This window comes from Ahaetulla prasina, chromosome 2 (genome assembly GCF_028640845.1).
Source record: "Ahaetulla prasina isolate Xishuangbanna chromosome 2, ASM2864084v1, whole genome shotgun sequence".
In the NCBI taxonomy this organism is placed as follows: domain Eukaryota; kingdom Metazoa; phylum Chordata; class Lepidosauria; order Squamata; family Colubridae; genus Ahaetulla; species Ahaetulla prasina.
This window is the reverse complement of record NC_080540.1, coordinates 16506482-16519973: the sequence shown is the minus strand read 5'-3', so window position 1 is coordinate 16519973 and position 13492 is coordinate 16506482. Positions and strand designations below refer to the sequence as shown.

Genomic DNA, 13492 nt, shown 5'->3' with positions numbered 1-13492 from the left:
CCCTGTTGTTACATTTTCAAACCCCCAAAACTTTAACCTCTTCTCATGTGTGCATTAGGAACAGGCTCCTCCTGTTCCTCTGCCTCACTACTGTCAGCCTCTGGAGGTTCTGAAGTCCGCACATCACTCCCAGATGGTCCTGGCCCCACCTTTGCCTCCGACACAGAGCCCTCATCTGGGCCTTCCCCAGCCTCCAGGACTGGCTCATGTTCTTCCTCAACCTCATCGCTGTCCGACTCCGCTGCCAGCTCCGCAGGCTGCTGGCGGACCATAACAGGTATAGGGTTTTTTCTCTGAGCAGGGGTTTGGATTAGAAGACCTCCAAGGTCCCAGCCAACTCTGTTATTCTGTTATGTCTGAAAGTAAGAGGAAAGGATTCTCTCCAAGGTAATCCTCTGCTGGTTCACACAACCAAAGTAACCTTGGTTCAGGTGCTTTTCCTACTAAACCTGGGTTCTTACTGTGATTAAGGCTCTCCTCTTTCAGCACGTTTTGATCCAACAGCCAGATCTTGCAACACATCACCTCTTGAAATCACCTGCCACCTTATGTAAAAATGCCTGATGGATGATGAAAGGAGTTGAGGATCTTTTCTCTACCAACAAGATGACTCATTGGCTTGAATCACTCAAAATCATTTTCTCTAAATACTGTTAGAAGGAGTTATGAAACATCCTTATCCAGTCAGTACAAAATAAAAGGAAACGGGCTCTTTTAACCTCATCCAACTTCGCATATCCTCAATGCCAATTTTAGAGATCCTGAAATTTCTTCTGCTTTTGCTGGAAACTCTTGGCTCTGGAGTTGAGTTGACATGTCTTCAGCTCGATTTACATGTTTGTAACCGTAGCTCAAGCATTCCTGACAACCTCTGTTTTCGCCATGTTAGAGAACCAATTTGGCGTAGTGGTTAAGGCTCCAGGTTAGAAACCAGGAAACTATGAGATCTAGTCCCATCTTGGCATGAGAGCCGGCTAGATGACTTTGGCCCAGTCACTCTCTCTCTCAACTCAAACCACCTCAGAAGGTGGTGGTTGTGAGGAAAATAGGAGGAGGAAGGCGTATCAGGTATGTTTCATGTCTTAAGTTTCAGAATCAGAATCGGAATAGAGTTGGAAGGGACCAGTGGTGAAATCTGAACCGGTTTACTACTGGTTCACTGGCTGCACATGCGTGCTATGTGTGCACACAGTGCATGCCAAAAGGAGGCATGGGGTAAGTAAAACAGCGCATGCGGGGGGGTGTGATTAGCTGTGTCACGCAATCTTTTTTTACTTTTAAAAGCAGTTTTTTTACAACCTATTCGGTCGAATAGGTTGTAAAAAATGCTTTTAAAAGTAAAAAAAAAGGCTCTGATGATTGCACAGCTCAGCTGTGATCTCCAGAGCCCTTTTTTTAACCTTTTAAAAGGATTTTTAAAAAGAAGCGGCAAGCGGGCGATTGGGTGGGCATGGGCAACAGTGGGGGGGCGGGGGCAGGGATTTTTGCTACCAGTTCTCTGAACCACCTGCCGCTGTCGCTACTGGATCGGCTGATCCGAACCGGGAGCATTTCACCCCTGGAAGGGATCTTGGAGGTTTCTTGTCCAGCCCCTTGTTCAAGCAGGAGATCCTATACCATTTCAGACAAGTGACTGTCCAGTCTCTTGTTAAAAAACCCCAGTGATGAAGCACCCACAACTTCTGAAGGCAAAGCTGTCCCACTGGTTAATTGTCCTCCCTGTTAGGAAGTTTCTCCTTAATTCCAGGTTGCTTCTCTCCTTGATTAGTTTCCATCCATTGTTCTTTGCCTGGCCTTCTGAGGCTTTGGAAAATAAGTTGACCCCCTTTTCTTTGTGGCAGCCCCTCTCAAATACTGGAATACTGCTATCACGTCATTGTCCCTCCATCCCCCAGTCCTTCTTTTCTCTAGACTACCCAAACCCAAATCCTGCAACAGTTCTTCATATGTTTTAGTCTCCATGCCTTTCATCATCTTAGCTGCTCGTCTTTTGCACTTTTTCCAGTTATTTATAAAAAGAAGAAGAAGGCTGACAAACTGCAGGCATTTTTTTCACCGCAGCACACACAACAAATCCGACAGCTCTTAAAAGTAATAGCTCTTAAAAAGTAAATGCAACTCTTCCTTGCACAGAGGCACCAAAAAAATTATATATATATACGTGTGTGTGTGTGTGTGTAATTAATGTATGTATGATGCATGTATGTATGTCTTGGCATATTCGGGTCTTTTTATTTATTTATTTATTTTTATTTATTTATTTATTCGTCATAACAATATAACAATATATATATACAAGCGTTGCATAAAGGGTTATATATGAACGTATATATGAGGAGAAACGAGGTACTACTAAAAACATATATATACATAGGGGAAGAAACAGTAGGACAGGAACGGTAGGCACGTATGTGCTCTTATGCACGCCCCTTAGAGTCCTCTTAGGAAAGTGGTGAGGTCAACCGTGGACAATTTTTGAATAAAGCCTTTGGGGTTATGAGAAGAAACTACAGAGTCAGGTAATGCATTCCAAGTATATACAATATTCTGTTACAGAAATCGTGTTTTCTGCAATCTAAACTGGAGCGGTTGACATTGAGTTTAAATCTATTGGTAGCTCTTTTTTTTTTTTAGTAAAAAAGTTTTATTTTTACAATCATGTCAAACAATTCATTCAATGTACAGTTATATACATTTAGTCGGGCCTGCCCAGTCACCACCCCCCTTTTTAACACTCCCCTCTTCTACCTTCTTTTACTATCCAAACCTTCCTCTCCTTCTCTTATCTACATCCTCTCCTCCCTCCACCCTCCACCTTCCTTCTCCCTCTTCTACCCCTCTTCCTTCCTCTTCTCCTCTTTCTACCTCCCCACCGTTCTAAAATGGTAACTGGGCAGACCCGACCCTACATTAATTATATTTATACATCTTCAATAATCCCTGTACATTCACCATCACTCCATCTCTTAGCCTCAACCCCCAATTCCCTCCCCATACCCCGCCCCCACCCCGACTTCCCAGAACAAAATGCAGGGTATCAAAACTAACAATCATAATCTAAAATAATTCCTAAATTATAATCTCTAGTCTCTCCACACTTAATCACACTCTCAATTCCCAAATCTATTGGTAGCTCTTGTGATATTGTTATTGAAACTAAAAAAGTCATTGACAGTTACACGGGAAACCTTACACCGGAAAAGACCCGAATATGCCAAGACCTACATATATATATATAATACACTCATACACACACATATATACACATATGTTGGCGGCTCCTTTAAGAAAAGCTTCCTGTTTCCGGTTCGCTTCCGGTTCCTCCTGAAGTCACTATTTCTGTCGCCTTCCGTAAGACCGACGTTCTCATCACGCATGCGCAGCCCGGGAAGTTCTTTCTTTCTAATTTTTTTCCCCCTTCTCACCTCTAGTTCTGCGAGCTGATCCACGCGGGGTCTTTCCTTCTGCAGCGGGCGGCGTGAAATATGGTGAGCGCAGCGGTGGTTTTGTGCGGGGTTAATAGCTTTGTTCTGTCGTGGTGGGGAGGGACGGGGCATTTTAATCGTTTGCTTTGGAGATGCCTGGGTGAGTCCGTCTTTGCACTTAGAAATCACGTGTGAATCCGATTTTGCAGCCCCGGTTAAACTCGTGTTAGGCATTGTTAGCTGGGATCGTAACAACAGGGGCTCGTAGCGCCAAATCCTGAATGAGGACGTATATATCCGCAGAAGCTCAAAGCGCCAGTGCTTTTTGGTTTCTTGAGGCCATAAAAACCGAAAATGTTTATTGAATGTCTGCTTTTAAAAAGGAACTGCTTTTTTTAAGATGAAAGATAGGTCGTGTATACTGCGTGCATATGTAACACGTGGGTGTGCATATGTAGGGCATGCATTAAAAATTTAATCTTAATACTGTCTCTTCCTGATGCAAACCAAGAATATAGTCCCTTTTATTTATTTATTTATTTTATTTTGTCACAACAATATATGTAGGTATCATACAAAAAGATTATATAGTAAATAAACACATATATGGGTAAATATAAGGAGGTATAAGCATATATATGTAGGAAGAAGAAAAGAAAAACAATAGGACAGGAACGGTAGGCACGTTTGTGCGCTTATGCACGCCCCTTATGGTCCTCTTAGGAATGGGGTGAGGTCAATAGTAGAAAGTTTTTGGATAAAACTTTTAGGATTATGGGAAGAGACCACAGAGTCAGGTAAAGTGTTCCAAGCACTGATGATTCTGTTACAGAAGTCATATTTTCTGCAATCTAGATTAAAGCGGTTGACATTAAGTTTAAATCTATTAGTTGCTCTAGTATTATTGCAATTAAAGCTGAAGTAGTCTTTAACAGGAAGGACATTACAATAGATGATTCTGTGAGTTAAGCTTAGTTCCCTTGGGAACTGCTTACTGGGTGCTGAGAGAAGGGGGGGTTCTTATGCTAGGTTTGTTTTTCCCCCCAAAGTGGGACAAAAAAAGAAGGTCCAATTTGCCTTTTGGGAAAAAAAACACATCTTTGGGGCAACCATGACCTGGATGACTTGCTAGGGCATTGTTTTTCAGCTTTTGAGAGGTGTGGATTTCAACTCCCGGAATTCCCCAACCAGCATGGGAATTCCGGGAGTTGAAATCCATACATCTTAAAAAATTGCTGCAGTTGGGAGTGACTGCTGAAATGCACAACAAGCTGAATGCTAATTATGAATGTGCTCTTTATTTTAATGAGGATTTGCAAGTGTTTGGGCATATATGTAGTTTCTGCTCAATACTACTGTAGTATTTATTGGGCTTTAGAGTAGTGTAAGATTATACTATTTTTATTTATTTTTGGATATACATCAATATATGAACAGTGGGGCATCTGGGGGTATCATTCATTTAAATACAAATAATAGTAATATTTATTACATTCATCATGTATGTAATTGTGCATATTTGTATTAGTGTGTTCCTTCATTATTTAGTTCAATGTTTTTGTGCGACATTTTAATAGCAATCAATATTATTTAAACGTACACAGTGATACCATCTTTCAACATGTAAACTTTACATCTAGCTATTACTTTTAGTATATTATATAAACATATGTATAATAATATTCCCCCTTGATCTTGTTTCTACCTCTATTCTAGTTCTCAATAAAGTCAGTCTTGCATTAAACAGTATTCCCTTTCTATCCATCATCTCTTGCCCACTTTAGTATTTCAATTCTTATTTGTTTTTTGGCTTGCCTCCCAAACTCCTCCCTTGGGTCTTTGTCTTATACTATTTTTGTGTATGTGATAAACAGGTATGTCTGTATATATGCCATGTACTAGATTGTGAAATTTGAAAGCTTTTCTTAAAGCTTGCTTTATGTTCACTTTTTTTCCCCTTTGTCCTCAGCTTTTCTATTCCTTCTTCAAATCCCTAGTAGGGAAGGACGTAGTAGTGGAATTGAAGAATGACTTGAGGTATGTTTTTATTCACAGCTGTTGGGCTGCAAATGAATCCTGGTTTTTTTATGACCCTAGCCTTCTAGTTTCTGGCTGCTTAGTAAACCCACACATTTTAGCTTTCATTCCCTCTTTATTTAATTCACAAGATACTGTTTTGTTTTTAAAGAACCCTTGTCACCTTAATTCTGAATTGTCTTTCTTTCTTTCTTTTTTTTTTGTAGCATCTGTGGGACCTTACATTCTGTAGATCAGGTACGAATTATCCTAAACTTTTTTGCAGCCCTTTTAAAGAACGTACTTGTTTTGCATTTTGCCTAAGTAGGTCAGTGTTGAAAGCACTACTTTCCTATATCTGAAATATTTCTACGCCTCTGCTATACCTACAGTCATCCTTCAGCATATTTCATTTTGTATTCTGTCTTTGCAGTAGCTTAGGGCAGTAAACAAATCTGTTTTATCCCCACTCACATTAAAAAGAAATCAGGGCAACGACCTCTACTTTTGCTCCTCTCGGAGGTCACAATTTTGTGGACAATGCCACAAACAATGAACTTGGATGTGGAAAACCTCTGAGATTGTCAAAAGGTGGGTGTAATCCCCACAGAGGTGAAAAAAAATCAGTGATGATTTTGGATAGGCAGTCTTGAATGACTTGGAGATAAACCTCGGGATATACAAAGTGTCTTGCTTGTTTGCTGAACTGGAACCACATTTTCCAGACTTACAAAGAGAGTATGGCTTAATAAGAAGCTGATGGAACATACAAAGATCCAGGTCTATAGAGCCTGTGTTCTGAGCACAGTGAGTCTTGGACCCTTCACGCACGGCAGGAGAGAAAGTTGAACACCTTTCATATGCGCTGTCTCCAATATATTTTTTTGGCATCACCTGGCAGGACAAAGTTCCAAATAGCGCAGTCTTGGAACGTGCTGGAATTTCTAGCATGTATACACTACTGAAACAGCGACGTCTACGCTGGCTTGGGCATGTCGTGAGAATGGCTGATGGTCGGATTCTGAAAGATCTGTATGAAGAATTAGTGCAGGGAAAGTGCCTCAGAGGGAGACCACAAGAGGGACCTAAAGGCCCTGGGAATGGACATTAACAACTGGGAAACCTTAACTTCCGATCGTTCAGCTTGGAGGCTAAAGACGCAGCATGGCATTCTCTAATTTGAAGAGACATTTGTTCGGCAGGCTGAGGCAAAGAGGCAGTCCCAGAACCAAGGAAATCTGGGGGCTGGGCAGGGGACAGAATGTATCTGCCCTCAGTATGGAAGGGATTGTCGCTCTCGAATTGGCCTTTTTAGCCACACTAGATGCTGTTTTAGGATCTCTTTCCAGAGCACGATACCATAGTCTTTTGAGACTGAAGGATGCCAATGATTGCTGAACTATTGTTTTTTTCTTCCCTGATTCCATAGTACCTGAATATTAAGCTGACAGACATTAGTGTGACAGATCCAGAAAAATATCCTCATATGGTAAGTGACTGGCAGGATTTGAAGGTTATTGACTGTTTATTTTAACCAAGAAGGCCTTACAACATATCTATTAAGAGATAAGATAAAATAAGATAGCTTTTATTGTCATTTTTTTACTGTGAGTACATGGCCCACCTTAAAAGTGAAATTCTGCACTTCAAGAGAAAGTGTCTATCTACCCAAACTCCTACATAACACATGCTATATACATACATAAATATATACACACATATATACGTATGTTAATCACTGTCCATTTTGAATATGCACTGGAAAGAGGAAACTTGAGAGTTCACAAGGTTGATGCTGCATGGAACAAAAACTGTGACTGGATGTATTTATTTTTGAATGTTTTTAACCGTAGCTTTTCTTGATCTATTTTAACTACCGTATTTTTCGGAGTATGAGACGCACCTTAGTTTTTGGGAAGGAAAATAAGAAAACTGATTGGCAGGTGGATTGGTCTCCCAGAATACCCCCAACCAGATGTTCCCAGAGGTGAATTTTAGCAACAGGTTTCTTGGTTGTGAGCTCTGTGCCTTGCTTTTTTTTTGGCTTTTTTTTCCTGCCTCTGAAAGCCTCTGAAAACTTCAGAAAAAAAGCCTCTGAAGCTCTGTTTGGGGGCTTCTTTTCTGAAACTTCTTTTCTGATGCTTTTTTCAGCCTCTGAAACCTCCGTTTAAGAAGCTGGGCGGGGCTACATTCGGAGTATAAGACTCATCCAGATTTTCACTCTCTTTTTGGGGGGAAAAAGGTGCGTCTTATACTCTGAAAAATACCATATCCTGTTTTCAACCTTATATTCAGCAATTTGGAGTGTAAAATTAAAAGAGCAACATATAATATGCATGACCATTGCATGAATATTGGGGTGGGAGCAAGCTTGAGGTAGTTTACTGAAATTAGCTGTTCCTGCTTATATTATTGATTTTTTGTTTAGTCAACTTACATGACGCCCATCTTAACAGATGTTGATCCTTGATGACAGCACATTACAAACAATGCAGAAATATTCAATGTAACATTAAAAAAATCGACAATGGTCAAGAACAAACTCACAAATTATAGGTAGCCCTTGACTTACAACCATTGCTTTAGTGACTGAAGTAACAACAGCACTGAAAAAAAATGACTGTTTTTCACATGACCATTGCAGCATTCCCCGTGGTCACGTGATCAAAATTTGGACGCTTGGCAACTGCCTCCTATTTATGACGGTTGCAGTGTCCCGGGGTTATGTGTTCACCTTTTGCGACAAGCAAAGTCACTGGGGAAGCCAGATTCACTTAGCAACTGTGGCAAGAAAGGTTGTAAAATGAGGGAAAGCTCATGTCGTGTCCCACTCCTCCGCTGACGGCCGGGTCAGGGAAATCCGAATCAGGCTTGCCTCTGCAGCTCTGCCCAAAGTCCTAGCAAAGTCCTCAGAGCAGGCAGGAGACCAGTAAGTGACTTCAGCAAGATAAGTTCGACTTTTGCCTGACTCAGAGACTGCCAGAAAGGAGATCCTTTATATAGGCCATGGGGTGTGGCTCCATGACTCAGCACTCATTAAGGCCTGCCCCTCCCTTCCCTCTGTTGCCTTCGCCTATCCAGCCTTCTGATGCGAGGGTCACTCCAATCAGCAACTGTTGGGAATAAACCCTCCTCAGGCTCACCTGCTGTGGAGGAGGGGGAGGGGTCTAGCTGCTCCGTTTGCCTGGGCATGGAGTCAGGGCTGGGGCAGGGAGATTCTCCTTCTTCTGCAGTTTGTGTGGGCATGGAGCCAGGACTTGGGCCGGGAGGCATACATTCCTCAGTGTTCGGGAGCAGGTAAGAAGGCCCTGGCTGCTCTGAGGGCGGGCAAGACACAACAGCTCACTTCACAAATGTCTCGCTTAGCAACATAAATTTGGGGCTCGGTGGGGGTCCTAAGTCAAGGATTACCTGTACAACATTTCCCAGGCCATTTATTTATTTATTTATTTATTTATTTGATTTTTATACCGCCCTTCTCCCGAAGGACTCAGGGCGGTGTACAGGCAAGATAAAACCAACAATACAATATACAGGTTAAAATACAATTTAAAAAACTTATTTAAATTAGCCCGGAGATTAAAATTTACCATACACTAAAAACCCCATTTAAAAATTAATAAATTTAACATTAAAATTCCAATTTAAGCCAGCCCCGCGCGGATAAAGAGATGTGTCTTCAGTTCGCGACGGAATGTCCGATGGTCAGGTATTAACCTCCTGTCCCCTATGCCCTGGAGATGTGGGGTTTTATTAATTGCGTGGCATTAAATGGTTCGCTTAACAGTAGCTGACAGAATTAGGAAAATAGTTTAGCACAGGAAACAAAAGTAGGCACTCGTAACCCGTGCTTTTCAAAATGCAACAGGCTAACATAATTTTTATTGCAGCTGAATTATACAGGTAGTCCTCTACTTACAACAGTTCACTTAGTGACCATTCAAAGTCAGTTCAACAGCACTGAAAAAAGTGACATGACCATTTTTCACACTTATGACCATTGCGGCATCCCCAAGGCAATAGTAGAACTCGATTTTTTTTACTACCGGTTCTGTGGGCGTGGCTTGGTGGGCGTGGCAGGGAAAGGATACTGCAAAATCTCCATTCCCACCCCACTTCAGGGGAAGGATACTGCAAAATCTCCAGTCCCTCCCCACTCCTGGGGAAAGGATATTGCAAAATCTCCATTCCCTCCCCACTCCTGGGGAAAGGGTATTAAAAAAATCTCCATTCCCACCCTACTCCTGGGGGGAAGGATACTGCAAAATCCCCATTCCCTCCGCACTCCTGGGGAAAGGATATTGCAAAATCTCCATTCCCGCCCCACTCCTGGGGGAAGGATATTGCAAAATCCCCATTCCCTCCGCACTCCTGGGGAAAGGATATTGCAAAATCTCCATTCCCGCCCCACTCCTGGGGGAAGGATACTGCAAAATCTCCATTCCTACCCCACTCCTGGGGGAAAGATACTGCAAAATCCCCATTCCTACCCCACTCCTGGGGGAAAGATACTGCAAAATCCCCATTCCTACCTCACTCCTGGGTGAAGGATACTGCAAAATCCCCATTCCCTCCCCACTTCAAGGGGAGGATACTGCAAAATCTCCATTCCCACCCCACTCCTGGGGAAAGGATATTGCAAAATCCCCATTCCCTCCCCACTCCTGGGGAAAGGATATTGCAAAATCCCCATTCCCTCCCCACTCCTGGGGGGAAGGATATTGCAAAATCTCCATTCCCTCCCTACTCCTGGGAGAAGGATATTGCAAAATCCCCATTCCCTCCCCACTCTGGGGCCAGCCAGAGGTGGTATTTGCCGGTTCTACGAACCACTCAAAATTTCCGCTACCAGTTCTCCAGAACCTGCTGAATAGCATCCCTGCCTTACGGTCATGTGATTTATATTCAGATGCTTGACAACTGACTCACATTTTTGACAGTTGGAGCAGTGTCCTGAAGATCCCCTTTTGCGACCTTCTGACAAAGTCAATGGGGGAAGCCAGATTCACTTAACAACCGTGTTACTAATTTAATAACGGCAGTGATTCACTAAACAAATGTGGCAAGAAAAGTCATAAAATGGGGCAAAACTCACTTAACAAATTTCTCACCTAGCAGCATAAATTTTGGTCTCATTTGTGGTCCTATGAGTTTGAGGACTGCCTGTACCTGGCCTGACTTTAGACACATTGATCCTTAACGATGCCCTCCAACGCTCTTCTCCATTTCTCTTCAGTTGTCGGTCAAGAATTGCTTCATTCGGGGCTCTGTGGTCCGGTACGTCCAGCTTCCGGCTGACGAGGTGGACACCCAACTCTTGCAAGATGCGGCTCGTAAGGAAGCCCTCCAGCAGAAGCAGTGATGAATTTTTATTATTATTTTTTTTTAATTCTCCCTGTGTGACTTGACCTTCCCTGAAGAACAGCTGCAGAATGGTGGAAGGTCATGTTATCTTTTTCTCTGGGAAGTACCAGCAAAGTTAGCATTGTAAATACGGCCATCTGCAGTACGTTCTTGGGATACAGACGATGCTTCCACTTGCTAATGTTTTGTTCCTTCTGAATGCTGCATCCGTAGTGGTTACAGATGTTCGCGCCAACCTCCTCCGTCTCCTAGGACTGCTGGAGATGAAGGACGGTGAGCACTAAATTGAAGAAGAAATCTTAGGTCTCCTCTTTCCAATGTAAAGCCAGTAATAAAATCCTTCCATTGCTCTTCCTTGCTCTCTTCAGCATTCAGTGAATGGCACTGCTATGTAGCAGGAAACTCCACTTTTGGTCAAGGATTGATACTCAACCATGAAAATATAATTATTTCTGTAGCTTGCTTGCCCTGCAGAGTGTCCTAAACATGGGTTTTCTTCATGTATTACCAGCCCATTCTAATTTCTTTAATTTCCTTCTCTCCCAATGCAGCACAGCTAATGCTAATGTGATTTTTTTTCCCCATGTCGGTGTATTTCCTATTTATAGGATTTGAAGTGATGCTTTTTCTTTGGAATTCCGGCAGGTTGGAAAGGAGACCTGCAAACTCCCCAAGTATGGAGGGTGTCCATTTTATTTTTGTTGTACACACACGATAATATCCTATTAAGTGTCAATCCAGGCTTTCTTCGTTGCAATATAAAATGGCAGCTGTGTTTTCCCTGGCCATTAGAAAAAAGTTGCAGGTCGAATCCTGCCATTTTTGAGTTTTTTTTTAAACATTTCACTGGTTTTGTTGTTGCCTTTTGTATTGTTATTCTTACGTTTTATGGGATTTGCACGTTTTTTAGGAAGACTTTTTGAAAGCATAAATGATTTGTTAAACAGAAAGTGGACAATTAAAAGTTTGATTTGAAAGACAGAATTGGTTGTGGGCTGCCATGTTATTTATTTAAAAACAACAGTGTCTTGCTTGTGTCTCTACATGGGTGGGCAACAGCACTTGGCTTTTAAAGTCCTCGACTTACAACCACAATCGAAGCCAAAACTTCTATTGCTAAGCAAGACAAGTGAGTTTTGCCCTGTTTTATAACCTTTCTTGCCACAGTTGTTAAGTGAGTCACTGCAGTTCAGTTAGTAACACGGTTGTTAAGTGAATCTGACTTCCCCATTGACTTTGCTTGGCAGAAGGTCACAAAAGGGGATCACATGACCCTGGTACATTACAACTGCCATAAATACTTGCCAGTTGCCAAGCTTCCAAATATCGATCACGTGACACAGTAATGCTGCGACGACAGTGCGGAAAACGGTCGTGTCACTTTTTCCAGTGCCGTTGTAACTTTAGATGGTCACTAAATGAATGGTTATAAGTCGAGGACTATCTGTATTCTCTAGATTAGAGTCCCTAGCTTAAATAGAGTAGAATGGGCATATTGGGTAACATTAGCTTTGTTGCTTTTATGGCAACAAAGGCCATACTAGCTGAATACCTGTGCTCTGCTACGAAACTAAGGGATCGGGCTTGATAAATCGACACTTAAGAGTTTGAAAATTAATGAGTGGTTACCATCGGCCTCTCCTCTCCCCTTGTCTCCCTCAGGCTTGCCCCACAGAAGCCTCTCCTCTCTATCCCCTTCTCTTTCTCAGGCTGGCCCCATAGATCCTTTCCTACCCCCTTCTCTCCCTCAGGCTGCCCCCACAGAAGCATCTCCACTCTATCCCCTTCTCTTTCTCAGGCTTGCCCCACAGAAGCCTCTCCTCTCTATCCTCTCCCTCAGGCTTGCCCCATAGATCCTCTCTTCTCCCCTTCTCTCCCTCAGGCTGGCTCCACAGAAGCCTCTCTTCTCCCCTTCTCTCCCTCAGCCTTACCCCACAGAAACATCTCCTATATTATCCCCTTCTCTCTCTCAGGCTTTCTAGCCCCTTCTCTCCATGAGGCTTGCCTCACAGAAGCCTGTCCTATGCTATCCCATTCTCTCCAGAGTTATTTTCAAGTTGGGAGGGGGAGTAGAACATCTAACTAATTAGCATCAGAGCATGTTATAATAATATAGGAAATACTAATGCTCTGATGGTCATTTCAAAAAATCCTTTCTTAGTGGGCACCTAGAAGCCAAGAGGAACATACATGGCAAATTTCAAGTTTGTAGGCTTTATGGTTCTGGAGATTTCATGATTAATGCGTGAGTGGTTTTCACTTTTACATATAAAAGGTAAATGTTCCCCTCGCACATAGTTGCTAGTCGTTCGCGACTCTAGGGGGCAGTGCTTATCTCCGTTTCAAATCCGAAGAGCCAGCATTGTCCGAAGATGTCTCCGTGGTCATGTGGCCAGCATGACTCAACGCCAGAGGCACACAGAACGCTGTTACCTTCCCACCAAAGGTGGTCCCTATTTTTCTACTTGCATTTTTTACGTGCTTTCGAACTGCTAGGTTGGCAGAAGCTGAGACAAGTAACTGTCGTGTCCCACTCCTCCGCTGACGGCCGGGTCAGGGAAATCCAAATCAGGCGTGCCTCTGCAGCTCTGCCAAAGTCCTAGCAAAGTTCTCAAGGCAGGCAGGAGACCAGAAAGTGATTTCAGAAAGATAAGGTAGACTTTGCCTGACTCAGAGAATGCCAGAAA

At 42.7% G+C, this 13492-nt stretch overlaps 1 protein-coding gene across 2 annotated transcripts; it reads left to right on the top strand.

Annotated features, from left to right (window-relative positions):
- The first annotated feature begins 1196 nt into the window (after positions 1 to 1196).
- Positions 1197 to 11789, top strand: LSM2 (LSM2 homolog, U6 small nuclear RNA and mRNA degradation associated). Of its 2 annotated transcripts, XM_058172678.1 has the most exons (6): positions 1197 to 1215; positions 3432 to 3488; positions 5395 to 5462; positions 5669 to 5699; positions 6871 to 6930; positions 10678 to 11789. In XM_058172678.1, the coding sequence occupies exons 2-6, from the start codon at positions 3486 to 3488 to the stop codon at positions 10801 to 10803; spliced, it is 288 nt and encodes a 95-aa protein (XP_058028661.1). In that variant the 5' UTR covers positions 1197 to 1215; positions 3432 to 3485; the 3' UTR covers positions 10804 to 11789. The 2 variants fall into 2 exon arrangements, with proteins under 2 accessions (XP_058028661.1, XP_058028660.1); XM_058172677.1 differs by lacking the exon at positions 1197 to 1215 and having other exon boundaries at positions 3337 to 3488.
- Positions 11790 to 13492: the final 1703 nt, after the last annotated feature.